The 27697-nt window shown below is 52.9% G+C and overlaps 1 protein-coding gene across 1 annotated transcript; it reads right to left on the bottom strand.

Annotated features, from left to right (window-relative positions):
• Positions 1–530: 530 nt before the first annotated feature.
• SLC11A2 (solute carrier family 11 member 2) lies at positions 531–26737 on the bottom strand. The gene is given in 18 exon segments (XM_056515071.1): positions 531–1130; positions 4727–4780; positions 6096–6249; positions 6955–7028; positions 8019–8168; positions 8451–8570; positions 8959–9045; positions 10111–10269; positions 12108–12263; positions 12909–12976; positions 13067–13090; positions 13093–13136; positions 15440–15546; positions 17132–17251; positions 17638–17763; positions 19054–19196; positions 20617–20703; positions 26681–26737. Coding segments are annotated over 18 exon segments (1785 nt in total). The 5' UTR covers positions 26715–26737; the 3' UTR covers positions 531–1052.
• Positions 26738–27697: the final 960 nt, after the last annotated feature.

The following is a 27697-nucleotide window of genomic DNA, read 5'->3' as shown; positions in this document are numbered from 1 at the left end:
GGAGTGGACTGTACTGGGAGCGGTCTGGGGGCGGATTGGGACTGCGACTGGCAGTGGACAGGACTGGACAGGACTGGGACCGGACTGGGAGCAAACTGGAGCTGTACTGGGACCAGACTATTACTGGACTGGGACTGGACTGGAGTGGATTTGAACTGGACTGGGACTGGACCAGGACTGCACTGGGAGTGGACTGGAACTGTACTGGGAGCGGACTGGGACAGGGCCAGGAGTGGACTGCGAGTGGACTTGGACTGGAGTGGAAGTGAACTGGGGCAGACTGGAACTGGACTGGGACCGGACAGGACCGGACTGGGAGGGGACTGTGGTCCCACAGCCACCCTGCCCCCAGTCCTGCCACCACCTCCCCCAAGTGCAGCAGCTTTGGGGCTCCACCAAAAATCTCCAAAAATCAAGAATCAATCCTGCAGCTCCCGTTCCCCAGCGAACCCCAGGTGGATCCAGCACCTCCATCCTGGACCTGTCCAGTGCCACCAGTGCCTGTGGGGATGGGAAACTGGGAAAAGGGACTGGGTAGCAAAATTTTTATTTCTAAAACAGGCTAAAAACCGCAGAGAAGGAAATTCCCGATGCTCCATCACATTTTTTGGGAACTGCTGCCCTCAAACCCTTCTGAGGGTGGATTTGGAGCTCTGGAAGAACCCAAAACTCCTGGAAATGCTGGGAAATAAATGCTGGGAAATGCTTGTGACCCTTGTGTCAACCCTGGCCCAAGGCCAGAGCCTGGCAGCACATCTGGGAATTCCGGAATCTCCCCAGATTAGGGAAACCCCCGAGGATCAAAGTCGTACTGGAGTGATGGGAATGGAAATCCAGGAAGCATCAACGGACCCTTCCCAGAGCTGCCTTGGGGGGATAAAGGGGAAAAGCTTTGAGGGGCCCTGGCTCGGGGGGCTCCTCCTGGTCCTGCTGTCCCGGGTCTCTGCTCTGCTCTGCCGCGCCCGGGGCTCGGGGTCCCGGGGCAGGGAGGGGTCCCGGGGGTCCATCCCATAACTGGGGGGTCCTGGAGGTCCGGGCTGCTCCTGGCGCTGTCACCTGGGCACGGGCGGCTCGGGGTCCACGTGGCCGAGGAGGAAGAGCTCGGGGCGGGCGGCGAAGCCCAGGCGGCCCTGGGGGGATGAAGGCGACAGTTAGTGCCAGGGGGGATTGATGGGCCCGGCTGAGCCTGGCTTAAGGAAACCTGAGCCCAAAGAGACTCCGAGGTGGTCTAAGGGAGGTTTAAGGAAGCCTGAGCTCAGCCTGGTTTAATGAAGCCCAGGTAAGAAAGATGAGCTGGAGTCTGGTTTAACAAAGCCACCGGTTAATGAACCCCAAACTGAGTGTGGTTTAACAAAACTCATTTAATGAAGCCCAGACTGAGTCTGGTTTAACAAAACTACATTTAATGAAGCCCAGACTGAGTCTGGTTTAACAAAAATAATTTAATAAAGCCCAAACTGAGTCTGGTTTAACAAAACATCATTTAATGAAGCCCAAACTGAGTCTGGTTTAACAAAACTATATTTAATGAAGCCCAAACTGAATGTGGTTTAACAAAAGCCCCATTTAATAAAGCCCGAACTGAGTCTGGTTTAACAAAGACCAAGCTGAGATGGGTTTAATGAAGCTCAAATTGAGGACAGTTTATCAAAGCCTGAATTAAGCCAAGTTTAATGAACAATTTAATGAGCCTGAGCAGGGCAGGCTCTTAATGAGCCCACAGCTGATCCAGGTTTAGGGAAGCCCCAGCTGAGCCCAGTTTAACAAAGCCTGGGTGGGTGCCGAGCTGGCAGCCCCGGCCACGGCTCCAGAGTGACCCATTGGTGCTAATTAATTAGCCCTGAGCAGCGGGAATGGTGTTAATTAATCGGGGCAGATCCCGCTGTAATTGGGGCGGATCCCGCTGTTAATTGGGGCAGATCCCGCTGTTAATTGGGGCGGATCCCGCTGTTAATTGGGGCGGATCCCGCTGTTAATTTGGGCAGATCCCGCTGTTAATTGGGGCAGATCCCGCTGTTAATTGGGGCAGATCCCGCTGTTAATTGGGGCAGATCCCAGCCCAGCCCCACCCAGGGCTCCCACAGGCCCCTCCCTCTGCAGCCCCAATTAACTTCTCCAGCTCAATTAAACTCAGGGTGTGGATTGGCCTTAATTAGCAATGACTGCACAGCTGCTTAATTACACACACAGCAAACCCTGCAGCTGGTGTTAAACAGGACTGAGCCTGAGCTGAGGCTCTGGAGGGGAAAAAAAGCAGGAAAAAAAGTCAGAATTGGGTTTTTTGGCAGAGCTGGAGGGTTTGGCTGGACAGGGCAGCAGGGATGTACTGATCCCACAGGAGGAATTAATTCCAAGGGGAGGCACTGCAGGGTGAGGGACCCTGGGAGCAAATTCCAGGGATGGGGATGAGCATGGGATGCCCCAGCTCACCCTGATCCCCTTTTGACCTCTGTCTTTTTTAAATTTTTTATTTCTTTTATATGTTCTCTGTGTTCTCTGCACTTGTATTTATTTGTAGCTCTGTAGCCATTGCATTAATAACTCCCAGTACTTTTCCATGGCCTTTCCCTAGGCAGAGAGACAAAACAAATTCCAGAGCTCCTGGGAACAGCTCCTGGAGATTTCCATGGACAGAGCACAGCCAGAGCTGAGGGGGGACTCCAGAAAAAGGAAATTGCATCACCACTTATCCTCCCAACTGGTGCTTCCATCAATTATGTAATTTCCTAAAACCTGTAAAAATGTCCTCACCCCTGTGGGGGTGGATTTTGTGGACATCTTTCCACAACTGTCCCTTCAAATAAAGATCCCATTTTACATGAACTCTGTGTTTAAATGATCTCGAGTTTCATTTCCAGGTTGGGAAAAAGGGAACAGCCCCTCCAGCTCCAGCGTGTTGGGGGCTCTGTCTCAGCCCCAAAAAATGACCCAGGAAGCCAAGTTGGAAAAGTCTCCATGTTTTAATGGGAATGGGGGTTTGTACAGCCAAAGGAAAAACCCCCAAATTAGAGCAGCAGGGAGCAGAGCCCAGGGTGGGCTCCAGTGATTCAGCCAGGAGAGATCACCCCTCTCAAGCCAAAATTCCCAGCCCAGGAAAGGTGGGGGTGGCACAGTGGGATCCCAAAAATCCACCTGGTCCAGCCCCTCACCCCCCACCCCACAAATCCCAGGTGTTGTGGGAAGGGCTGTAAAAGCTACAAATTACATTACAGGGTTAAATCCTGCCGGGATTCTGGGATAATGGCAGGAAAACTGGGAATCCCTCGTGGTCAGGGGGTGCAGCTGGTTTGGGAAAGGGTGGGAAGAGGGATCTGATCCTGCCTCAGATTAAAGGGGAGTTTTCCTGCTGGGCTCTGAGTGGTTTCACTCACAGGTTTCCATCCCTGCAGCGTGTCCTGGGCACCAGGGGATGACCCCAGACCTCAGGCAGTGATGGATAAAACTCTCCAGGAGCTCTGAGCAGCAGGGGCTGCCCTGACCTGCTCTGATCCTGGGACAGGACACTGGCTTTGCTCGTGGAAGGGAAGAAATCCCTGTGAAATCCCAGATTTTTTTTTTTTTTTAAATTTTTTTTTTTTTTCAGGGATTTTATTTCAGAGAGAATTCCCTGCCTGGGACTGGGAAATGCCAGTGGGCAGCGAGGGATGGATCCCAAATAAACCAGGACTGGGCTGGAACACTCAGGCTTGGCCCCAGGAGAGTTTTGGGGCCCCCCACCCCATCCTGCAGCTCCATGAACATTTTGGGATCTGAACCCACGGAGCTGTGCCTCTGCTGCAGCTCCAGCTGGACAGAGAAGGGAATTTCCCCAAACAACCCAAATCTGAGCTTTCAAAGCTCAACTTCCATGATTCAGAGATCCAAATGCACCCCACCAGGTGAGATGGAGCCCCAAAATGCCCCTGGGAGATCCAAAGGACACCCTGTTCCCTCCATCCCAATCCACTCCGTCGCACCCCTGGCCGAGCTTCTTCCAAAATTCATTAAACAAAAAGGGGAGGATAGGAGGGAGTTACATCCAGGACAAGTGACAGCAGCAATAAAACCCCTGGAAAAGACTCTTGAATCCTCCACAGCCTGATTTTGAGACATAATCCAGGGATTGTGGAGAACTCCAAGAGTATTTCCACGGATCACAGGGAATAAAGTCATAAAATCATAAATAACCACGAACCCATTTCATTTGCTGACCCCAAAATTCCACAGTGGGCCATTAAAAACCAGTAGTGTCAAGATTAATGCTCAGCTTTCCCATCCTCATGGGAATGGGAAGAGTTTTCCAGGGTAAAAGTACCAAATCTGCTCAGCCTGGGGCACTGGAGGTAAATCCAACCGTGGTGTCACCCCATGGCCAGCAAGAGCAGCGTCCCCAAATGTCACCAAAAGGGAATTTGGGGATTTTTTTTAGCTTATTAACCTATTTTCTCCAGAGCAGCGCTGCTGGATGTCAGTGTTTGTGCTACAGGAGGGGGTCAAACACTCCAGGGTGAGGAATTTGGGGGGATTAAAGGAAACCAGGGAGGGCTGAGTCTGCTCCTGTGCCCCCCCCCCAGCCGTGTCTCCCACGCAGGGATGATTTGGGGGTGCAGCAAAGGAAGTGAAACCCCCGAGGATCCGGGTGTGTCGCTGTCCAGGGCAGCTCTGGTGGCACTGCTGGGCTCCTCCCCGTTTATTTGGGGGGGTGGGAGGGCGACTCCTCCAGGTGCAGGGTCCGGGTGACGCTTACCGTGTTCCCGCAGGCCAGGAAGGAGGCGCCCAGGGCAACGAGGCACAGCCACGTCTGCGGGGACAGGAGGGCACAGAGGGTTGGCACAGGGACAGGAGGGCACAGAGGGTTGGCACAGGGACAGGAGGGCACAGAGAGGTTGTGTGTTATACGTGTTACATTGTTGGATTTTTGTAAACATTCAAGGGAATGTGTCTTAGGTTGCAGAGCAGGGTGGGAGCAAAAGTATGGATTCTATCACCAGCTGTTACAGCAGGTGGGGCAGTGATCCTTGTATTCATGGGAGATATCTCCCGTTAATGGGTCTGATCCTTGTATTTGTGGGAGATATCTCCTGCTAATGGATCTGATCCTTATATTCGTGGGAGGTATCTCCCGTTAATGGGTCATAATAAAAAACCAGGTGGGATAATGCTCTTTATCTCCATGGGAGATAGCTCCTGTTAATGAGTCTGATCTTTATATTCATGGGAGATATCTGCTGTTAATGGGTCTGATCCTTATATTCATGGGAGATATCTGCTGTTAATGGGTCATTAAAAAAAAACAAAACAGGTGGGATAATGCTCTTTATCTCTGTGGGAGATATCTCCTGTTAATGGGTCATATATAGAAAACCAGGTGGGATAATGCTCTTTATCTCTGTGGGAGATATCTCCTGTTAATGGCTCTGATCCTTATATTCATGGGAGATATCTCCTGTTAATTGGTCATATATAAAAAACCAGGTGGGATAATGCTCTTTATCTCCATGGGAGATAGCTCCTGTTAATGGGTCTGATCTTTATATTCATGGGAGATATCTCCTGTTAATGGGTCATATAAAAAAAAAAACAAAAAAACAAGTGGGATAATGCTCTTTATCTCCATGGGAGATATCTCCTGTTAATGGATCTGATCCTTATATTCATGGGAGATATCTCCTGTTAATTGGTCATATATAAAAAACCAGGTGGGATAATGCTCTTTATCTCTGTGGGAGATACCTCCTGTTAATAGGAATGTGTTAAACCAGGTGGGATAATGCTCATTACCTCCATGAGAGATATCTCCTGTTGCTGGGTCATATATAAAAAAACCAGGTGGGATAATGCTCTTTATCTCTGTGGGAGATATCTCCTGTTAATGGGCCAGTGTCCAAGGCCAGGCTGGACAGGCTGGGAGCCACCTGTCCAGGTGAGAGGTGCCCCTGCCCACACAGAGAGGTTGGATAAAATTGCCTTTGAGCCCCTCCCAGCCCAACCCTCTGTGTTTCCATGGTTATTCCATGATTTCCAGCTCTGTGACGCACACACAGGTACAGAGGAGCTGTGTGCTGTTCCAAAGTCTTCTCCCACCTGGAAGGGGGCCCAGGTGCAGCCTGACTCACCAGGTAGGCCACGAAGGACAGGTAGACGACGCTGAGCACGGCAGCCCCGATGTAGAGCCCCAGGTTGTGCAGGGACATCACATAAGCCACCACGAAGTACATGTTGATGCAGCAGATGAGGAGGATCAGGAGCCCCCCGGCCACCTTCCAGAACCTGGAGCAAGGTGAGACACAGCAGGGTGAGGTGGGGAATGCTGCAGGTGAGGAGAGGACACAGCCTTGAGCTGTGCCAAGGGAAAATTAGGTTGGATATAAGGAAAAAGTTTTTCACTGAAAGAGTGATAAAGTTGTGGAATTGTCTGCCCGGGGAGGAGGTGGAGTCACCATCCCTGGATGGGTTTAAAAAAGGATTGGATGTGACACCATGGCTTGTAGTTGCATGGGTTGGACTTGATGGTCTTAAAGGTCTCTTCCAACCCAAAATTCTGTGAGATGCACCAGGTGAAGGGGAGGTGTGCCCAGGTGAGGATCAGGTGTGCCCAGGTGAGGGGGTGTGCCCAGGTGAAGGGCAGATGTGCCGAGGTGAGGTGCAGATGTGCCCAGGAGTGCCCAAGTGAGAGCCAGGTGTGCACAGGTGAGGTTCAGGCATGTCCAGGTGTGTCCAGGTGTGCCCAGGTGTGCCCAGGTGAGGTTCAAACATGCCCAGGTGTGCCCAGGTGAGGGGCAGGTGTACCCAGGTGTGCCCAGGTGAGGTTCAGGTGTGCCCAGGTGTACCCAGGTGTGCCCAGGTGAGGTTCAGGTGTGCCCAGGTGTGCCCAGGTGTGCCCAGGTGAGGTTCAGGTGTGCCAAGGTGTGCCCAGGTGTGCCCAGGTGAGGTTCAGGTGTGCCCAGGTGTGCCCAGGTGACCCCTGGTACTCACAAGCCGTTGGCGAAGTCGTGCATGACGCTGGGCAGGCTGGTGAAGGTGAGCACCGGGATCAGCGCGAACGGGAGCTGTGACAGGCAGGAAAACAGAGAGGAATGAAGAGTGGGAATTGCTCTGGTCCTCACAAAATCCTGGCATGGTTTGGCTGGGAAGGGACTTAACACTCATCCCTCTACCATGGCAGGGAACCTTCCCCTGAGCAGATGCTCCAACCTGGCCTTGGACACCTGGGGCTGGGAGAGGCTGCTCACACCTGGCCAGGTGCCTTGGGTTGCAGTGCAGGATGTGACCAAAAGTATGAATTCTATCACCAGCTGTTAAAACCAGGTGGGACAGTGACCCTGATCTCTGTGGGACATATCTCCTGCTAATGGGCCACATTTTAAAACCAGTGGGACAATGTTCTTTATCTGCAAAGGGGATATCTGCTGTTAATGGGTCATGTGTTAAAAACCAGTTGGGGCAATCATCTCTATCTTCCCACAGCCCATCCTCCCTCCAGGAGATATCTCCTGTTCATAGCCAGTGAGTCCCAGGGCATGACTGATAAAATTCCATCATCCCACTGGGAGATGCTCCAGCCAGGGGAGGAGCCAAGCCTTTCCTACCCAGATAAAAACTGACATTTGGGACAGCAAGTTATCCATCTTCCCACTGGATTCCAGAGGAAAGCCAGACCTTTCCACATCATCCCTGGAGCTTCAGAGGAAACTGCACCTTCTCCAGGAGCACTGCTCCAGCTGAACCACATCTGCCCCTGCAGGAGGATGCAGCCACCATTGAATGGGACTGTGCCAACACCCTGACTGACTGACGGGTGTCAGCTTGGATTCTGACTCTGGCAGGGCTGGGATTGTTCTGTGTAATACTGTATTTCTATTTTAATTTTCCTAGTAAAGAACTGTTATTCCTAATTCCCATCTCTTTGCCTGAGAGACACTTAATTTCAAAATTATAATAATTTGGAGGGAGGGGGTTTACATTCTCCATTTCAAAAAGAGGCTCCTGCCTTTACTGGCAGATACCTGTCCTCCAAACCAGGACACCAGGAACCTCACCTGGAGGCTCATGAGGACGTTCAGGAAGTCGTTCATGCCCGTCAGGTGCTCCACGTCCTGGAAAATGGCCACGAAGAGCGTGGGGGTGACAGCGATGGAGCGAGTGAGCAGCACCCGGGCAAAGCGGGACCAGCGCAGGTTCAGGAAGCCCTGGGGGGCACAGGGAGGGTGTGAGTAAGGTGTGAGCAAGGTGTGAGCAAGGTGTGAGCAAGGTGTGAGCAAGGTGTGAGCAAGGTGTGAGGGTGAGCAGTGAGGATGAGGAATGAGAATGAGCAGTGAGGATGACGATGAGCATGAGGGTGAGCAGTGAGGATGAGGATGAGCAGTGAGGATGAGGTTGAGCATGAGGATGAGGAGTGAGGATGAGGGTGAGCAGTGAGAAATGAGGATGAGGACAGGACGAGGACGAGGACGAGGAGCAGCACACGTTACCTCCATGACGAACTGGCCCGAGTAGGTGCCGGTCATGGTGGAGCTCTGCCCGGCCGCCAGGATGCCGATGGCCCAGATGTAGAGCGCGGCGGGGCCGAAGTAGCAGCCCAGGACCACGCCCTGCAGGAGGGAGCAGCGCTCAGCCCGGCCCAGCGGGGGGCAGGAGCAGCAGGGACACCAGGGGGGAAAAAGGCTCAAGGACCCCGGGGTCTCCTCACCCCTACTCTGCTTTTGGGATCCCTTTACTGGTGCCAGCCCCAGTGCTCCCAGTTTAGCCAGGAGCAGCAGCTGCCACCAGAAAAGGGACTGGGCTGTCCCAGGTGTGGCTGTCACCTCCTGGGGACACCAGACAGGGTCACAGGGCAGTCCCAGGTGTGGTTGTCACCCCCCAGGGACACTGGACACCAGACAGGGCCACAGGGCAGTCCCAGGTGTGGCTGTCACCCCCCAGGGACACCAGGCAGGGCCACAGGGCTGTCCCCAAGCTGTCCTCCCCAGGGACACTCACCCCCTTGTAGATGTCCACCTCCAGGGTCTCGTTGTTGTTGGGGAACAGGGAGGAGTGGGGGCTGCTGGAGTTGGCACAGACCTGGTTCTGCAAGGGCACAGAAGGGTGGCAATCAGGGAACGGGCTGGGATGGAAAACTGGGTCCAGCAGTGACCCCAGCACTGCCAGGGCCACCCCAACCATGTCCCCAAGTGTCACATCCACACAGCTGTGAAACCCCCCAAGGGATGGGGACTCCACCCTTACTGAGCAGCTTTTCCATGCAGGAATTTTTCCCAAAATCCAACCTTAAACCTCCTCTGGACACCCTTTTGTTTCAGCCTGTCACCTGGGAGCAGAGCCTGACCCTCACCTGGCTGTCCCCTCCTGCTGGGCAGGTGTGGGGAGTCTGAGCCCCCTTTCCTCCAGGCTGAGCCCCCTCAGACCCCTCCTGATGCTCCAGCCCCTCAGGGAACCCAAAACTGAGCCCAGAATTCAGGGTTTGACTTTGATTCAAGCCCTGCCCTCATCCCTCCACCCGTGCTGCAGCTCCCAGTCAGTCCCAGTCTGCTGCAGTCAGTGAGTCTGAATTCTTCAGAGAGAAATCAGAGTGCAGGGGTTGAATAAGGTTTAGTAGGAGCTGCAGTGTTTTCAGGAAGTGAAAGGCCTCAAACACCCCAGTAACAGTGTCCTAGTTGTAAATACATTGATGTCTTCAGTAGAGACTCCAAGCCCACATTGTAGACAGGATTTAGACATAACAGAGTTATAGTGAGAATATTGCTGACATTTCTTAGGTAGAACAAGATTGTATGTGTAGCTCTATACATAACCTGGTGTGCTAAAAAACTAGAATCCTAATAGGTTAAAGAGATCTGAGTTTGCATCTTAGCTTGTTGAAGAAATCCTGTCTAACAGTATGGACTGGGAGAGCTGCTGCTTTTATCCATTTGACTTTTATCCACTTGCTTTGGCCATTCTGGCTCCTAGCCATTGCTCATTGCTGCTGCTTTGCCATTGCCTGCTGAGACTGATGTGCTTTGTAATAAATGTGCTTTGTAATAAATAACCTTTTAAACCATGAGCTTTGCTTATTTAGAGCCCAAGAGCTCAGAGCTGGTGCCACAGAGCAGAAAGAGCCCCCACAGATAATTCCAGCCCAGTCCCACCCACCACGTCTGCGTTGGTCTTGTTGAAGAAAGCCTCAGCAAACACGGTCACCACGAAGATGTTGATGATGAAGGAGACGAAGAGAGCGATGCACGACTCGATGAAGAAATATTTGTTGGCTTCTCTCACCTCCCTCTTGTCTGCCCGGTTCACCTGGCGGGACTGGGGGGCAGGACAGTGTTAGAAATATTTTATTGTTATAAATAAGGATTCTGTGCTACAAACATTCTATTATTGGCTTTTCACACATATTCTGGGAGTGGAGGGCAGGGACAGTGTTATAAAAAAATATTCTGTGCTATAAATATTCTATTATTGGCTTTTCACACATATTCTGGGACTGGAGGGCAGGGACAGTGTTATAAAAATTCTATTGTTATAAATAAGGATTTTCTGTTATAAATATTCTATTATTGGCTTTTCACACGTATTCCAGGACTGGGGGGCAGGGACAGTGTTATAAAAATTTTATTGTTATAAATAAGGATTTTCTGTTATAAATATTCTATTATTGGCTTTTCACAAATATTCAAATCATTGCTATATCTGTATAAGGCTGGGAAACTTTTCTCTATGAATAGAGTTTGTTTTAGCAATTTTAGCAATAGTAGTGGGATAAATTATATTTTTTTTCTTGGATTCTGATGTAGACATGGTGATGTAAAAAGCTTTTGTTCTTGTGATTAACTCAGAGAATGGTAAAAAGATAATCAGGAAATTTTTCACATTTTGGATTATCCTATCCAGATGAAGACAGAGGTGACAACACCAGAACTCCAGGGAAAGGATTTATTGATCTCTGTTATCAGAGACTGCACTGGAGCAACAAGGACAAAAATTAAAAATAATAAAAAATGTTGATTTACAGGTTGGGAGGGTGATTTTGAATAATGAATGAAGCTCTGTAAATGTGCAAGAGCTTGATGCATTGAAGGAAGAGTTTTCTGAGTTAAGCTGTGCTGGTGGCTGAAGGCCAAGCACCCAACCATAGTGACCTTTTGCTTTATTGTCTCTTATTGTCTTTTATTAAACCTTTTGAAATCTACCAGGAAACTGAACCTCGTTTCACACAGACAGGATGGGGGGACAGGGACAGGAATTCCCTGTTAACCTCTGGCATCTGAGCCTCCTGCAGTGCTGACAGTGATGATGGGACACAGATCCCACACTGGTGCCTTAAATTTTAATTTTTAATTTGGGTTGATGTGGCCAGAAATGTGAATTCACAATCTGTTAAAACCAGGTGAGACAGTGATTCTTATCTCTGAGGGGATATCTCCTGTTAATGGGCCATCTTTAAACCAGCTGGGCAATCATCTTTATCTTCCCACAGCCCATCCTCCCTCCAGGAGATATCTCCTGTTAATGGCCAGTGAGTCCCAGGGCATGACTGATAAAATTCCATCATCCCATGGGAGATGCTCCAGCCAGGGGAGGAGCCAAGCCTTTCCTACCCAGAGAAAAACTGAGATTTGGGACAGCAAGTTATCCATCTTCCCACTGGATTCCAGAGGAAAGCCAGACCTTTCCACATCATCCCTGGAGCTTCAGAGGAAACTGCACCTTCTCCAGGAGCACTGCTCCAGCTGAACCACATCTGCCCCTGCAGGAGGATGCAGCCACCATTGAATGGGACTGTGCCAACACCCTGACTGACTGACGGGTGTCAGCTTGGATTCTGACTCTGGCAGGGCTGGGATTGTTCTGTGTAATTCTGTATTTCTATTTTAATTTTCCTAGTAAAGACCTGTTATTCCTAATTCCCATATCTTTGCCTGAGAGTCCCTTAATTTCAAAATTATAATAATTTGGAGGGAGGGGGTTTACAGTCTCCATTTCAAAGAGAAGCTCCTGCCTTTGTTGGCAGACACCTGTCCTCCCAACCAGGACAGTAATAAATAACATTTTTAACAACTATTGGCTGCTTTGCTTATTTAAAATAACCCAAAGAAGTCGGAGCCAAGATCTCTGGAGGTTGAGGCACCTCCCAGCCTGCTCACCTTGACCAGGGCCGAGTGCAGGTACATGTTGTGGGGCATGATGACGGCGCCCACGATGCCCACAGCCTGCTCCAGCTGGGGAGTGCCACAGTCCTTGCAGTAGGGGATGAACAGCCCCTGCAGCAGCTTCTGCTGGTTGGGCCTCACTGTCACATACTGGGCACAGGGAAACAGGGGATTTTGGGGTGCTTCAGACAGAAACCACAGCACAGACTCAAATCCCGTTAGTTTTAAATGTTATCCCTGTGTTTGGAGTGGGATCACAGCCCTGATCGTGGAACTAAGGCTAGGAAAGGCTCTGGGATCATTGGGTTCAGCACTGACCAAGCACCCACAGGGTTTTTAAATTCCCCAGGGACTGGGAGTCCCTCCCTGCACCCTGTACCAGTGTCACAGCCCTGCCCAGGCAGCAATTCTCCCCAAAATCCCACCTCAACCTGCCCACGGAGGACATTTCCTCTCACCTGGGAGCAGAGCCTGACCCCACCTGGCTGCTCCCCTCCTGTCAGGGAGTTGTGGAGACCGAGGAAATCCTCCTGAGCCTCCTTTTCTCCAGGCTGAGCCCCTTCCCCATCCCCCCCAGCCCCATTCCAGCCCCATTCCAGCTCCCCCAGCCCCATTCCCCATCCCCCCCAGCCCCATTCCCCAGCCCCCCCAGCCCCTTCCCCAGCCCCCCCAGCCCCATTCCCCATCCCCCCCAGCCCCATTCCAGCCCCTTCCCCAGCTGCCCCAACCCCTTCCCCAGCTCCCCCAGCCCCATTCCAGCTCCCCCAGCCCCTCAGTGTCTCCTGCAGGTTCTACCTCATATCCAAAGGTCACGGCCATGATGGTGATGAGGAGCCCAAAAAACGCCTCCAGCTTCCTCAAGCCTGCAAGGAGGAAATTCCAAAATCCCCACAGTCAGCGAGGTGAGAATTGCTGGATCCCAAACCCAAAACCCCCAAAAAAGCAGAAATTACCATATTTGTCCAGGAAGAGGAAACGAAGGTGTCAGCAATGGTGATGAGCACTCCTCCCCAGAGAGGGATCCTGCAGGCAAGAGAGGGGTCAGTGCCCACCCACAGCCCCAAATCCCAGCCCCAAACCCCTTTTTAGGGATTTTCTGGGGTGCAGAGAGGGGTCAGTGCCCACCCACAACCCCAAATTCCTTTTTAGGGCTTTTTTGGGGTGCAGAGTGGGGTCAGTGCCCACTCACAACCCCAAATCCCTTTGATTTAGGGCTTTTTTTTTTTTTTTTTTTTTTTTTTTTTGGGGTGCAGCTGTATGTGTGAGCAGGACAAGGGAGCACAGGAACACCTGAATCCACAGGACACCCCATTCCTGCCCTGCCCTGGGTTCACTTTCTGCCTTCCCAGCTGTGCTGTGACCACACTGAAATTCCTTTAAACTGTGAAATATATTTGGGAATGTTAAAGTGCTTGAGAGGAGGATCTTCTGCCTCCAGGGAAAGGGGGCTCTCTGTTTTGGGACTGGAAATATGGACAGAGGCATTTAATAGAAAAAGAAATGAGGAGAATTTTTGTTTTTAAAAGGAATATCCCAAATGTGCAGCATAACCCATAGCACAGCCCTGGAGGGACTGTGGGGATGAGAGGAAATTCATAATTTGCAGTTTTTTCCTCAGGTGGACACAGATTGTGAAAGTGAGACACCCCCTAAGCCTAAACCAAAAAAGGAACTTTTCTCTCAGGAGTGAACTGAAATGATTATTTAAGTAAATAACTGACTGAAGTGCTCTCTGTATGTTGCTGTTAAGAAATGTGGAAGATGAGGGAAGGGGGAGGAGGGAATAATCTGGAAATCTTATTCTGAATTTCTTTTTTTGTGTTATTAATACATTTCTCCTTATACCCTTTTAAGTTTTAAGCTTGCCTTGTTTTTGCTCCTAAATGAAATCTCTAAAAGAAATTAAATATTTTAAAATTGGTGAATCCAGCTCAAACCTTGACACCAGCCCAAGGAATGCTTTCCTTTTATGGGATGGGGAGTTTGGCAGGGAGCTGCACCCCAATTTTTTACTACCTAGAGGTAAAAACAACCCCAGTCCTGTGAGTGAATTTCTTTTGGTTTTGTGTTATTAATAAATTTCTTCTTACACCCTTTTAAGTTTTAAGCCTGCCTTGTTCTTGCTCCTAAATCCCGTCTCTAAATAAACTAAATAAATGAAAATTGGTGAATCCAGCTCAAACCTTGACACCAAGGATGTTTTCTCTTTATGCACCCCAATATTTCAACCCCCAGAGCTAAAAACAGTCCTGTGAGTGAATTTCTTTTGTTTTTGTGCTATTAATAAATTCCTTCTTACACCCTTTTAAGTTTTAAGCCTGCCTTGTTTTTGCTCCTAAATCCCGTCTCTAAATAAATGAAAATTGGTGAATCCAGCTCAAACCTTGACACCAGCCCAAGGAATGTTTTCCCTTTATGGGATGGGGAGTTTGGCAGGGAGCTGCACCCCAATTTTTTACTACCTAGAGGTAAAAACAACCCCAGTCCTGTGAGTGAATTTCTTTTGTTTTTGTGTTATTAATAAATTTCTTCTTACACCCTTCCAAGTTTTAAGCCTGCCTTGTTTTTGCTCCTAAATCCCGTCTCTAAATAAACTAAATAAATGAAAATTGGTGAATCCAGCTCAAACCTTGACACCAACCCAAAGAATGCTTTCCCTTTATGGGATGGGGGGTTTGCCAGGGAGCTGCACCCCAATTTTTCAACCCCAGAGCTAAAAACAGTTCTGTGAGTGAATTTCTTTCGTTTTTGTGCTATTAATAAATTCCTTCTTACACCCTTTTAAATTTTAAGCCTGCCTTGTTTTTGCTCCTAAATCCCATTTCTAAAAGAAATTAAATATATTAAAATTGGTGAATCCAGCTCAGACCTTGACACCAAGGATGTTTTCTCTTTATGCACCCCAATATTTTAACCCCCAGAGCTAAAAACAGTCCTGTGAGTGAATTTCTTTTGTTTTTGTGCTATTAATAAATTCCTTCTTACACCCTTTTAAGTTTTAAGCCTGCCTTGTTTTTGCTCCTAAATCCCGTCTCTAAATAAATGAAAATTGGTGAATCCAGCTCAAACCTTGACACCAGCCCAAGGGATGCTTTCCCTTTATGGGATGGGGGGTTTGCCAGGGAGCTGCACCCCAATTTTTCAACCCCCAGAGGTGAAAACAACCCTGTGAGTGCCCACAGTGGAAACCCAGCCCGAGGCTGCGCTGGAGTCAGAGCTCGGCAAACCAGGGTGAGTCACATCCTGGCTGCTGACTCGGGGCCATGCACAGGAAACCAGGGAGATTTTGGGGTGTTTCTGCCTCCCCCCAGCTCCCCCAGGCTCACTTCCCCACGGAGAGCAGGTTGATGGCGATGGCAGAGCCGATCACCTCCTGCATGTCGGAGCCGATGATGGCGAGTTCCACCATGAGCCACAGGAGGATCCGCGGGACCTGGGGGGGCACAGACACCCAGGGTGTGAAAAACAGGGAGAAACCTTGTTGGGAAAGGTGAGCCAGGATCCTGAGATCCTGAGAATATGGAGACCGTGAGCCAGATTGAAATGAAATCCATTTTTGGGATATCAAACCTCAGTTACTGAATAACTAGGAGACAATAGAATGGCCAGGGAAGTAATCCCCTCTTGATTGAACAATTCATTCTGCCAGAGAGCAGCTCCAAAGGTCAGAGGAGACCCTGCCAGGGTCCAAAGAGTGGTTTTTAAAGTATAACACACTGTGGTAATGTAAGGATTCTTATAGGCTGTGTGTAAATGCTGCAGGATTTGTGTTAGATTGGTCAGTGGAAATTAGAATATTCAACATAAAAGGAGATTTATTGTGTTGCAAACAGAAAAATCGCTCTCCTGCTGCTACCCCCCCTCTCTTACCTCACTCCCTCACCCTCTGATTCTCTCACTTCTCTCTCTCTGTCCTGCTCTGGGCTGAGGCTGGCAGCTCTCAGCAGGACTCTGCACCCACACCCCACAACAAACTGCAGCTTTAACACCAGCTAAAACAGAGTTTTGTGGGTTTGTCCCCCACAAAAGCTTTGTCTCCCACAAAACTCCTCCCCCCACGGGGCTGGGGTGATGCTGCAGGCAGCAGTGGGAGCATTTGGGGCTGGGAAGGACCCAGGGGCAATCCCAGCTGCTGTGGCAATGCTGGGCAGGGTTTGGGTCACCTGTGTCACCCCAGATCCTGCCCTGGGCAAGGAACCAGCTGGGAGAGGGAAATGTGGGGTGGCCACGTGTGGAGAAACTGGGAATGAGCGTGGGGAGGGCTGCAGCCACAGCAGGGACACGGGGGAAGGGGCTGGGGGGGAACAGCACAGGGATGGGACATCCCAAAATGTCCCCACAGCCCTTCCCAGTGCATAGGGATGGGACATCCCAAAATGTCTCCACAGCCCATCCCAAATGTCCCCACAGCCCTTCCCAGAGCATAGGGATGGGGAAAACCCAAAATGTCCCCACAGCCCTTCCCAAAATGTTCCCACAGCCCATCCCAGAGGAACAGGGGACATCCCAAAATGTCCCCACAGCCCATCCCAGTGCAACCATCCCAAAATGTCCCCACAGCCCTTCCCAAAATGCCCCATCCCAAAATGTCCTCACAGCCCTTCCAAGTGCACAGAGGAAAACCCAAAATGTCCCCACAGCCCTTCCCAGTGCACAGGGGACATCCCAAAATGTCCCCACAGCCCTTCCCAAAATGTCCCATCCCAAAATGTCCCCACAGCCCATCCCAGTGCACAGGGAACTCCCCCTGAGAGTGCCACCCACCCATCCCAACCCCCCTGGGAGTGTCACCCACCAACCCCAGCCCCTTCAGAGTGTCACCCACCAACCCCAGCTCTCCTCTGAGTGTCACCCACCCATCCCAACTCCCCCTGAGGACCTCGGGGAGTGTCACCCACTCACCCCCAACACCCCTGGGAGAATCACCCACTTTCCCCAACCCCCTGTGAGTGTCACCCACCCACCCCAGCCCCTCTCAGAGTGTCCCCCACCCTCCCCACCCCCGGAGTGTCACCCACCTTCTGGTACTGGCGGTGGCACACCTCGGCCAGGTGCAGCCCGGTGACCACGCCCAGCCGGGCCGCCAGCCGCTGCAGCAGCAGCCCGATGATGGTGGCCAGGAGCAGCACCCAGAGCAGCTGGGGGACAGGGGACACCAGTGAGAGACAGGGGACACCAGTGAGGGACAGGGGGACACACGGCACGGAGGGACAGGGGGGGACACACGGCACGGAGGGACAGGGGGGGACACACGGCACGGAGGGACAGGGGGGGACACACGGCACGGAGGGACAGGGGGGGACACACCAGTGAGGGACAGGGGGACACACGGCACGGAGGGACAGGGGGACACACGGCACGGAGGGACAGGGGGGGCCACACCAGTGAGGGGCAGCCCCAGCTCCCCACACCCCGCACTGGGGATGTCTGGGGGCAGTCACACACCCAGAGCTGCCGTGGGGAACCAGAGGGACACAAAGCAGGGCCTGAGGGTCCCCTCCTCCCCGGGTGCCCCTGCCCCCACCTTGAAGCCGGCCACGGCCCCGGACTGCAGGTCGGACTCGATGTTGCCGGGGTCCAGGTAGGCGATGCTCATCAGGAACCCGGGGCCCGTGAACGCCCACAGCTTGCGCAGGCTGAAGCAGGAGTGCTGCAGGGGCACGGCGGGGAAAGGGTTAAACCCCTCCCCGAGCACAGCGCAGCCTGAGCCTCAGAACTGCGGGGCTGAGAAACAAAACTGCTCCCAAAGCTCATCCCAGAAATCCTGCCCGGTCCCTGATCCCACCCCAAAACTCTGCAGGGCTGAGAAACAAAACTGTTCCCAAAGCTCATCCCAAAAATCCTTCCCAGTCCCTGATATCATCCCAAAACTCTGCAGGGCTGAAAAACCAAACCCTTCCAAAATCTCATCCCAAAAATCCTGCCTGGTCCCTGATCTCATCCCAAATTCTGGTTTGGTTTTACAGCCCTGCATTCCCAAAGCTCAACCCAGAAATCCTGCCCAGTCCCTGATCCCATCCCAAATTCTGTGGGATCGTGAAACCAAACCCTTCCAAAATCTCATCCCAAAAATCCTGCCTGTCCTTGATCCCACCCCAAACTCTATGGAGTGTCAATGTGACAGTGTGGCAGTGTGTGACAGTGTCAATGTGACAGTGTGTGACAGTATGTGACAGTGTCAGTGTGAGTGTGACAGTGTCACAATGTGACAGTGTGTGACAGTGTCAGTGTGACAGTGTGGCAGTGTGTGACAGTGTGGCAGTGTCACAGTGTGGCAGTGTGTGACAGTGTGGCAGTGTCAGTGTAACAGTGTGACAATGACAATGTGACAGTGTAATAGTGTGTGGCAGTGTGTGACAGTGTGTGACAGTGTGGCAGTGTGACAGTGTGTGACAGTGTGGCAGTGACAGTGTGGCAGTGTCACAGTGTGTGACAGTGTAACAGTGTGTGGCAGTGTCAATGTGACAGTGTGTGACAGTGTGGCAGTGTGACAGTGTGTGACAGTGTAACAGTGACAGTGTGGCAGTGTCACAGTGTGGCAGTGGCAGTGTAACAGTGTGTGACAGTGTGACAATGACAATGTGACAGTGTAACAGTGTGTGGCAGTGTCAATGCGACAGTGTGTAACAGTGTGGCAGTGTCACAGTGTGGCAGTGTGACAGTGTCAATGTGACACTGTGTCAGTGTGTGACAATGTGTGACAGTGTGACAGTGTCACTGTCACGAGGCCCCAGGGCCGAGCTCCTGAGCTGTGACAAGACCTTTCCTGGCTCTTGCCCAACGCCGGGATCGATCATTAACGGACTCACATCCCCGAAACCCCCCCAGCCCCTCCCCCCAGCCCCTCCCCCCCTTCCCCAAACCCCCATCCCCGCCGGGACCGGAGCTGCTGCCCCGGGAGTGACTCAGGAGATTTTCCCGGCGGGTTTTCCCCTCTCACCGCCTCATCCTCGGGGATTGGGATCTTGCTGTCGAAGTAGGTGGTGAAGGGCTCCTCGTCCTCGGGGGGCTGCAGGGGGCTCCTGCTGCTGGAGATGGTGCTGAGCGCCCCCCCGAGCCCCCCCGGCTCCCCGGACACGTCCTCTGCAGGGAGAGGGAACGGGAGCAGTGAGAATTCCTGGAAAGGCAGGAAATCCTGGCAGGCACAACAAGCACGGCTGGTGCTAATTAAGTGATAAAAGGTAATTAAATTAAAATACCCCGCACTGCTGCACCCCTTGGAGCCTTCCCAGGATCTCCTCTCCCACCTGCTCCAGGCTGGGGCCAGGGATTTATTTATCAAATTAATTAAAAAACCAATTTTGGGGGATGATGTGGAGCACAAGTGTCCCCAAAATGATTAACTGGGGCTGGATGAGATCCCAGGGAAATGTGGGGATGCTCCTGCAGCAGGATCCCAGGGGGTCCAACATCTGGGGAGAGCTCACAGCTGGAAACAGCTGGGGAGAGCTCACAGCTGGGGAGAGCTCACAGCTGGGGAGAGCTCACAGCTCCCACCTCCCCCAGGGAGAGCAGCACTGAGGGAACCCCAGGAGTTCCCAAAGCTGAGCAGGGTCACCCCAGCACATCCCACATCCCCTCCCCAACACCTGCAGCAAAATCTCCATCCTGCACTTTCTGCCAGTCCCACATGATCCCATCCTCGCTCCCAATCCCACACAATCCCATAGTCACTCCAAATCCCACAGAATCCCATACAAACCCATATTCCCAATCCCACACTCACTGCCAATCCCATACAATCCTATACTCACTCTCAAACCATCCACAATCCCATATTGACTCCCAATCCCATATAATCTCACACAATCCCACACTCTCTCCCAATTCCACACAATCCTATACTCCTAACCCCACACAATCTTATTCTCCCAACCTCACACTCACCCCCAATCCCATATTCTCTCCCAATCCCACACAACCCCACATTCACTCCCAATCCCACACAATCCCACACTCACCCCCAATCCCATATTCTCTCCCAATCCCATACAAACCCACACAATCCCACACTCACTCCCAATCCCATATTCTCTCCCAATCCCATACAAACCCACACAATCCCACACTCACTCCCAATCCCACACAATCCCATACTCCCAACCTCACTCTCACCCCCAATCCCATATTCTCTCTCAATCCCACACAGCCTCACACTCACTCCCTTTCTCCCGGGGCATTTCCCCCGCAGCACTCGCAGCTCTCCGGGCTCACTCAGCTCTTTGCCCCACGTCCCGATTGCATCACCAGCTCCTCCTCCTCCTCCTCCTCCTCCTCCCTTCTCCCGAAACCCGCCAGCGCCTCGTTTGCATAAAGGATTTGGGGTTTGGAGCTGCCCAGGTGCGCAGAGATCCCTGCTGGGAGATTTCTGCCGGGATTTCCTGCCCGGGCTGGTTCGGCTGGGCTCAGTGACCCCGGGGCTCAGCCGGGCACCCCAAACGAGCAAATCCCAATTAAAGAAGGATGAGGGGATGAGATCTGTCCCCCCGTACCCCAATCTCACCGTAGGACGATTTGCGTTCCCTGTCCGAGTTCCCCATGGCTGAGCCCTTCTCCTGCTCCGGGAGCTGCTTCACGCTGGACACGCGGGCTGTGGGGAAGGGAAAAATCCTGTCAGGGTGGAAAATCGGGGCTGGAGGGCACGGACAGATCCAAACACCAGGTTCTTTCCAGCTCTGGGAGTTTTCACAGGGATGGATTCACATCCTGAGCTCTGGGAATCCTCACAGGGATGGATTCATACCCTGAGCTCTTTCCCAGCTCTCCCAGGGATGGATTCATACCCTGAGCTCTTTCCCAGCTCTCCCAGGGATGGATTCACACCCTGAGCCCTTTCCCAGCTCTCCCAGGGATGGATTCACACCCTGATCCCTTTCCCAGCTCTCCCAGGGATGGATTCACCTCCCAGGCTCTTTCCCAGCTCGGAGGGTCTCAGCAGAAATGGGATTTGGGCTGGAGCTGCTGAGGAAGTTCCGCAGCTGTGCCCGGGGAGGCACCAACGTGGCAGGAGCGAGCCCAGAGCGGATTGTGAAACTGCAGCTGGGACACGAGTGGGGAATTCCCTGGGTGGGAAACCGCAGCTCATCCTCCCCCCAGAGCCCCCAGCAGAGGGAAGTGGGTTTGGGTTTCACTCCTTGATCACAGCCTGGGTTGGGATTGGGATAAACAGAATTCTCTGGAATTCTCTGGGCTCCAGAAACTCAGAATTCCTCCCAAGGACGAGCCAACACCCCCCAGTGACAATTTCTGCCCCGAAGCTCCAAATCCTCCGTGAAATTCCATCAGATCTGAAGGGCAGAGCTCCATAAAACAAATGAATGTTGGTTCAGTGAGGATGTAAAAGGAAATCATCAAAGGATTCAGTTTAAGTGAACTCCAGCTCTGATCTCTCACATGGAATTTTCCTTCTTTTCTAAGCATCAAAAGCTCACAGCTTCCATTTAAAAAAATAAAATAAAATAAAATATAATAAAAATATAACATAGATATAATATAATATAGTATAGTATAGTATAATATAGATATAATATAATATAATATAGATATAATATAACATAATATAGATATAATATAATATAATATAATATAATATAATATAATATAATATAATATAATATAATATAATATAATATAATATAATATAATATAATATAATATAATATAATATAATAGTAAATAAAATAAAGTAAAATATATAAAATATAAAATAATATATAATATAAAATAAAATAAAATAAAATAAAATAAAATAAAATAAAATAAAATAAAATAAATAAAATACCACAAAACCCCCACTGAAGTTTAGCAAAAAGCCCAGTTTCTCCCAGAGGAGACCCAGCAGGAACAGCCTTACCCAGCAGATCCCCTGAGCTGCACTGCAGGAGGGGGGATGGGGTTTGGGAACGTTCGTTTGGGCCCAGCCCGGGCGGGGCAGCCAGAGCCCCTAATCTGCCCCAGCAGCTGCTGGGCTGGGGCCAGGCTGCAGCTCCCACCCCTGCAGCCACAGGGACCTTCCCGGGAGGATTCTCCCAAAATCCAAATTAAATCTTCTCCCCAAAATCCAAATTAAATCTCCTCCCCAGGCTGGGAGCAGAGCCTGTCCTGCTGCACCTGGCACCCAGCCTGGTCAGTCCTCACCCCTGCACCCCACAGGTCCAGACACATCTGGGGGGATCTGTGCTCCAGCAGATCTGCATTCCCCACAATAATATTTTATTGTTATTATTATTATTGTGTATCAGTTTCTCTATTGTGTATCCACCCTCCAGGTCCTTTCCTGCTGCTCTCTCCTGGTTTGGAGCAGCTCCTGGTCAATCCTCACCCCCTGCACCCCACAGACCCACATCTGCATTCCCCACAATAATATTTTTATTTATTATTATTATTATTATTATTATTATTATTATTATTATTATTATTATTATTATTATTATTATTATTATGATGTCTCACTATCTGTATTGTGTATCCACCCTCCAGGTCCTGTCCTGGTTTGGAGCAGCTCCTGGTCAGTCCTCACCCCTGCACCCCACAGATCCAGATCTGCATTTCCCACAATAATATTTATCATTATTCTCATTATTATTATTGTGTATCAGTGTCTGTACTGTGTGTCCAGCCCCCCGTGCCGAGCCCGGCACCGCCCCGGGCACAGCAGGGCGAGTTCCCGGGCAGAGCCGGCCCTGGTCACACACCACGAGGTCACGGCCACAACGAACAAAGGGGTTCTTGTTCCACCCCAGCAAACCCCCAATCCTCTGGCTCGTCCTGCTCCTCATCCTGCTCCTGCTGCTCCTCATCCTGCTCCTCTTCCTCCCCCCGCAGGTCCCGGGCAGCCCCGGGAGCCGTTCCTGCCTTTCAGCTCCTGCCTTTGATGTGCGGCCGTGGCTGGGCTGGTTCCTGTGGGGATCCCGAGGGATCTCCGGGCTTTGGGGCTGAGAGATTGTTCTGCTCCACACAGACACGCGGCAGGCTGGGGGCACTGGGAGCTGCTTACTGGGGGCACTGGGAGCTGCTTACTGGGGGCACTGGGAGCCCTTCAGCAGTGATACTGGGAGCTGCTTACTGGGGACACTGGGAGCCCCACACGGGGGACACCGGGAGCCCCTCACCTGCTCGCTGACCCACTGGGAGCCACGGGCACAACGCCCCAAACCAGTGCAGACAGCCAAGGTGGCCACTTGCCACCCCAACACGGGCAACTGGTGAACTGGGAGCTGGCAGCTGCCGGTACTGGTTGGACTGGGTGATCTCAGAGAACTTTTCCAGCTTCACTCCCTGATTCCACCTCCCACGTGGCCCTGCTGGCACCAGCACCGTGACCTGGAAAACTTTGTCCTCTGCACGGTGGGGTCACCCTGGGGCACGGCACGGCGGGTCCTTCCCTGGGGATCATCCCTGGGGATTCATCCCTAGGGGATAATCTCTTTGGGATCCATCCCTGGGGATCACCTCTGTGGGTCCATCCTTATGGGATTCTTCCCTGCAGGATCATCCCTGTGGGATCCCTGCCTATGGGATTATCCCTATAGGATCCATCCCTGTGGGATCCATCCCTGCGGGATCACCTCTGTGGGTCCATCCTTATGGGATCCACCCCTGAAGGGTCAATCCCTGTAGGATCCACCCAGCAGAATCCATCCCAGCGGGATCCATCCCCCCTCGCCCTGCCCCACTCCTGCCCAGCACACAGAGGATAAAGGCCGGGCTGAGCTCGGCCCCACCCGTCACACCGGGCCAGGGCCCTGCCCATGCCATGCCATCTATCCCATCTATCCCATATCCCATCCCATCTATCCCATATCTTCCATCTATCCCATCTATCCCGTCCCGCAGCTGGGAACGCCCCGGGCTCAGGCGGGCATGGCGCTCCGAGCCTGCCCCGCTCTCCGACAGGTGACCCGGTTATTCCCACACCCAGAAACAGCAGCACGTTAGGGAGGAGCCGCTCTCCTCCCGGAGATCCCAGATTTAGGAGCTGCCCCATTATTCCCGGCGTGGGACGGGGCGGCTGCCGCTCACCCGAAACTCCCAGGAATGAATCAAACCCAGGCCCAGGAATCCGGAGCTGTTATCGGATCATCGCTGCGGGACCGGGACCGGACCGAGCCACGTGTGCACCTTGAGCGGGGCCAGCGGGGAGCAAGGCCAGGGCACGGCGACACCCCCGGAGCTGCTCTGGGGACTCTGGGGACTCGTCCTCAACCCGGATCCACCGGGGAGGGAGCGGAGCCGAGAGCGGGAACGGGGACACGGGGACAGGGACACCTGCGCGGGGACACCGCGTGCACCTGTGCGGGGACCCCAGCCCGGGCAGGACGAGCTCCGGGGGCTGCTGAGCCCCGAGGGTCTCCACACAGACCCCCCCACCCCGAGGGACGAGGCTGCGGGACCCCCAAACCCCGCGGGAGGGCACAGGGTCACCCTCGGTGCCGCCACCCCCACCGATGGGTGGCTGGGACACCCCAAGGTCACCGGGGGACCCCGAGCCCCAGCGGGGGTCCGGGCAGCGCCGGGGGGCGAGCGGCTCCTCCGCGCCCCCCTCCTGCCCCCCGCCCACCCCAGGGGTCCCGCAGCGCATCCAGAGCCCCCCGCAAAACACCCGCGTACCCCCAGGGCTGGATCCCCCCCGCAGCACAGCCGGGAACACCCCGGAACAGCGGAGGGTCCCCCCGAGCCCCCATCGCTCACCGGCCCCGGGCGCCCCCGGCCCCGCCGCCGCCGCATGCCCGGCCCGAGCGCGGGCGGCGCACGGAGCGCGTCACGGGACGCGCTGGGGGCGGCACCGGGAGCGGCACCGGGAGCGCCGGACCCGCGGCTGGGGCTGCGAGGGTCCGCAAAGCCCGAATTGGGGGTGCTGGGGTTGGGGGCTGAGCCCCAGCCTGGCTCCAGGGCGCGGTTTGGGGCCGCATCCCCCCAAACCACACCCAGCACGGGGGGGTGGGACCCAGTGAGGCTCAGGAGGGTCCCCAGACCCCCGTGGTGGGTGGCGCACACCCAAGGGAGCGGCTGGAGCTGTGCCGGGGGGGTTTGGGGTGGATTTTAGGAAAAGGTTCTCCCCTCGGAGGGTGCTGGGCACAGCCCCGAGAGCTCCGGCAGTGTTTGGGCAGCGCTGCCAGGGTGGGATTTTGGGGTGTCTGTGCAGGAGCGGGAGCTGGGCTGGATCATCCTGGCGGGTCCCTCCCAGCTCGGGAGATTCCCGGACTCTGATCCTTCCAAGCTTTTCCCCACAGCGTCTCATTCCACCCCAAAACACAAACCCGCTGGAGCCCTGCTGGGGCTCTGCCCCGGCGCCGCTTTTCATTCCAAAACTCCCAATTCCTCCCCGAGTTTCCCGGCTCCTGCTGCAGGTGCCGTGTTTGGTTTGTTACTGGTTTTTTCCAGAGGGAAACGCTGCTCCCTCACTGAATTTTCCTCCTCTCTGCATTCCCTTGAGATAATTTTTTCAGCCACTCCCTTCCTGAGGCTCAGACCAGGGATTTCAGTGGGAATGGGATGCAGCACTGGGCAGGATCCTAAAGAACCCTCTAGTGCTGCTAAGTGACCAAATCCTGCAAAAGCGAGGAGGAACCCAGGAGGTGAAACCTGAAACCGGGTGTGACTGACCCAGAGACAGCCTGGAGCTGGGAAACCGCCCAAATTCCCTAAACCTCCTAAATTCCAGATGTTTTGGGATAGGGCAATGCCAGTTCCGGGGTGTTCGGTACTGACTGACTCCTGAGGCAGCCTGGAGTTGGGAAACTGCCCAAATTCTCTAAACCTCCTAAATTCCAGATGTTTTGGGGTGGGGTAATCCCATCCTCAGAGGTGTTCAGGTACTGACTGACCCCAGAGGCAACGCTGAGTTGGGAAACCGCCCGAATTCCCCAAATCCCCTAAACCCCAGATGTTTTGGGATAGGGCAATGCCATCTCCGGGTCGCTCGGTACTGACTGACTCCTGAGGCAGCGTGGAGTTGGAAAATCGCCCAAATTCCCTAAAATGTTTTGGGGTGGGGGCAATGCCATCCCCGGGGCGCTCGGTACTGACTGAACCCAGAGAGAGCCTGGAGCTGGGAAACCGCCCAAATTCCCCAAATCCCAGATGTTTTGGGGTGGGGGCAATGCCATCCCCGGGGGTGTTCAGGTACTGACTGATCCCAGAGACAGCGCTGAGCTGGGAAACCGCCCAAATTCCCGAAATCCCCTAAATCCCAGATGTTTTGGGGTGAGGCAATGCCAGTTCCGGGGTGTTCTGACACTGATTGATCCCAGAGACAGCGCTGAGCTGGGAAACCGCCCAAATTCCCGAAATCCCCGATGTTTTGGGGTGGGGGCAATGCCATCCCCGGGGCGCTCGGTACTGACTGATACCATAGACAGCCTGGAGCTGGGAAACCGCCCAAATTCCCCAAATTCCCGAAATCCCAGATGTTTTGGGGTGGGGTAATCCCATCCCCAGGGGTGCTCGGTACTGACTGATCCCAGAGACAGCGCTGAGTTGGGAAACCGCCCGAATTCCCGAAATCCCCGAAATCCCCGATGTTTTGGGGTGGGGGCAATGCCATCCCCGGGGCGCTCGGTACTCACCCAGCTCGCAGCCCGGCGCTGCTCTGGCGGGCATGGCTGCTGCGGCTGCTGCGGCTCCTGGGGCAGCGTCCCGCTCCCTCCCGGGGCTGACCCCTCCCTATTTAAGCGCTGTCGCCTCCCTCCGCCCAGGAGCAGAGTTCCCCAAGTTCTTCAGAGCTTGCGGCACGTCCCAATCGCTAATTAATTAACCCCCCGATCGCTAATTAACCCCCCGTTAAAGCGCTTTGATGCGGACTCTGCTCGGGCAGCCCCGCTACGTGCGGCGGGCACCGTCCCGCGCTATCGCCGCCGCTTTGTCGGCGATAACCCCGCGGCGATAAATGAAAAAAGAGCTGAGCGAGCAACAGGTGAGCGCTGCGTGAGCCGTGCCACGAAGCGGGGGCGACGCGAGGAGCGCAGAGAATTTTGTTGGGGCTCCCCAGGATTTGGGAATGGCAGAGGAGCGGCCCACGGAGGTGTTGTAAATGAGAAATAAAAGATATAAATTATAAATGAGAAACAGAGTCTCGATATCCAGCAAAATTTGGATGGGTTTGTTTTATATAGACAGGGGGAAAGGTGAGGGGTCGCAGCCTGAACTTGGTTTGCAGCTCCTTTTTTCTGGGATGGTTTTCTTTGTAATTATCAATAATTGTTATTGTTTTGTTGGAGTAATTCTGCAAGGTGAGCAGTGGTGGTCAAAGAACTTCCAAATTTCCGTGGGACAGCTCTTGGGACAGCCTGGTCTGGGCGGATTTAAAAAACAGAAGCGGGAAGGTTGATTTTTAGCGGATAGTTTGTGATTGATTACACAAAAGGAGGAAATCTGATCCTGCAAACTCTTTCAGGTTGTGATTGATCACACAAAAATCAGGAAATCTGATTGTGCAAAAACCCTTTCAGACTGTGGAAAACCCCTTTTTTTTTTTTTTTTTTTTTCTTTTACAAACTCTTATGCAATATTCAATCTACAAAATTCATAACAGGGGAATTTAATCAGAATGGGTTTAATCACATATTTCCCTTTATCCAGGTCCA

This window comes from Oenanthe melanoleuca, linkage group LGE22 (assembly GCF_029582105.1).
Source record: "Oenanthe melanoleuca isolate GR-GAL-2019-014 linkage group LGE22, OMel1.0, whole genome shotgun sequence".
In the NCBI taxonomy this organism is placed as follows: domain Eukaryota; kingdom Metazoa; phylum Chordata; class Aves; order Passeriformes; family Muscicapidae; genus Oenanthe; species Oenanthe melanoleuca.
Note: the sequence above shows the minus strand (reverse complement) of the source record. Positions and strands in the feature narration are given on the sequence as shown.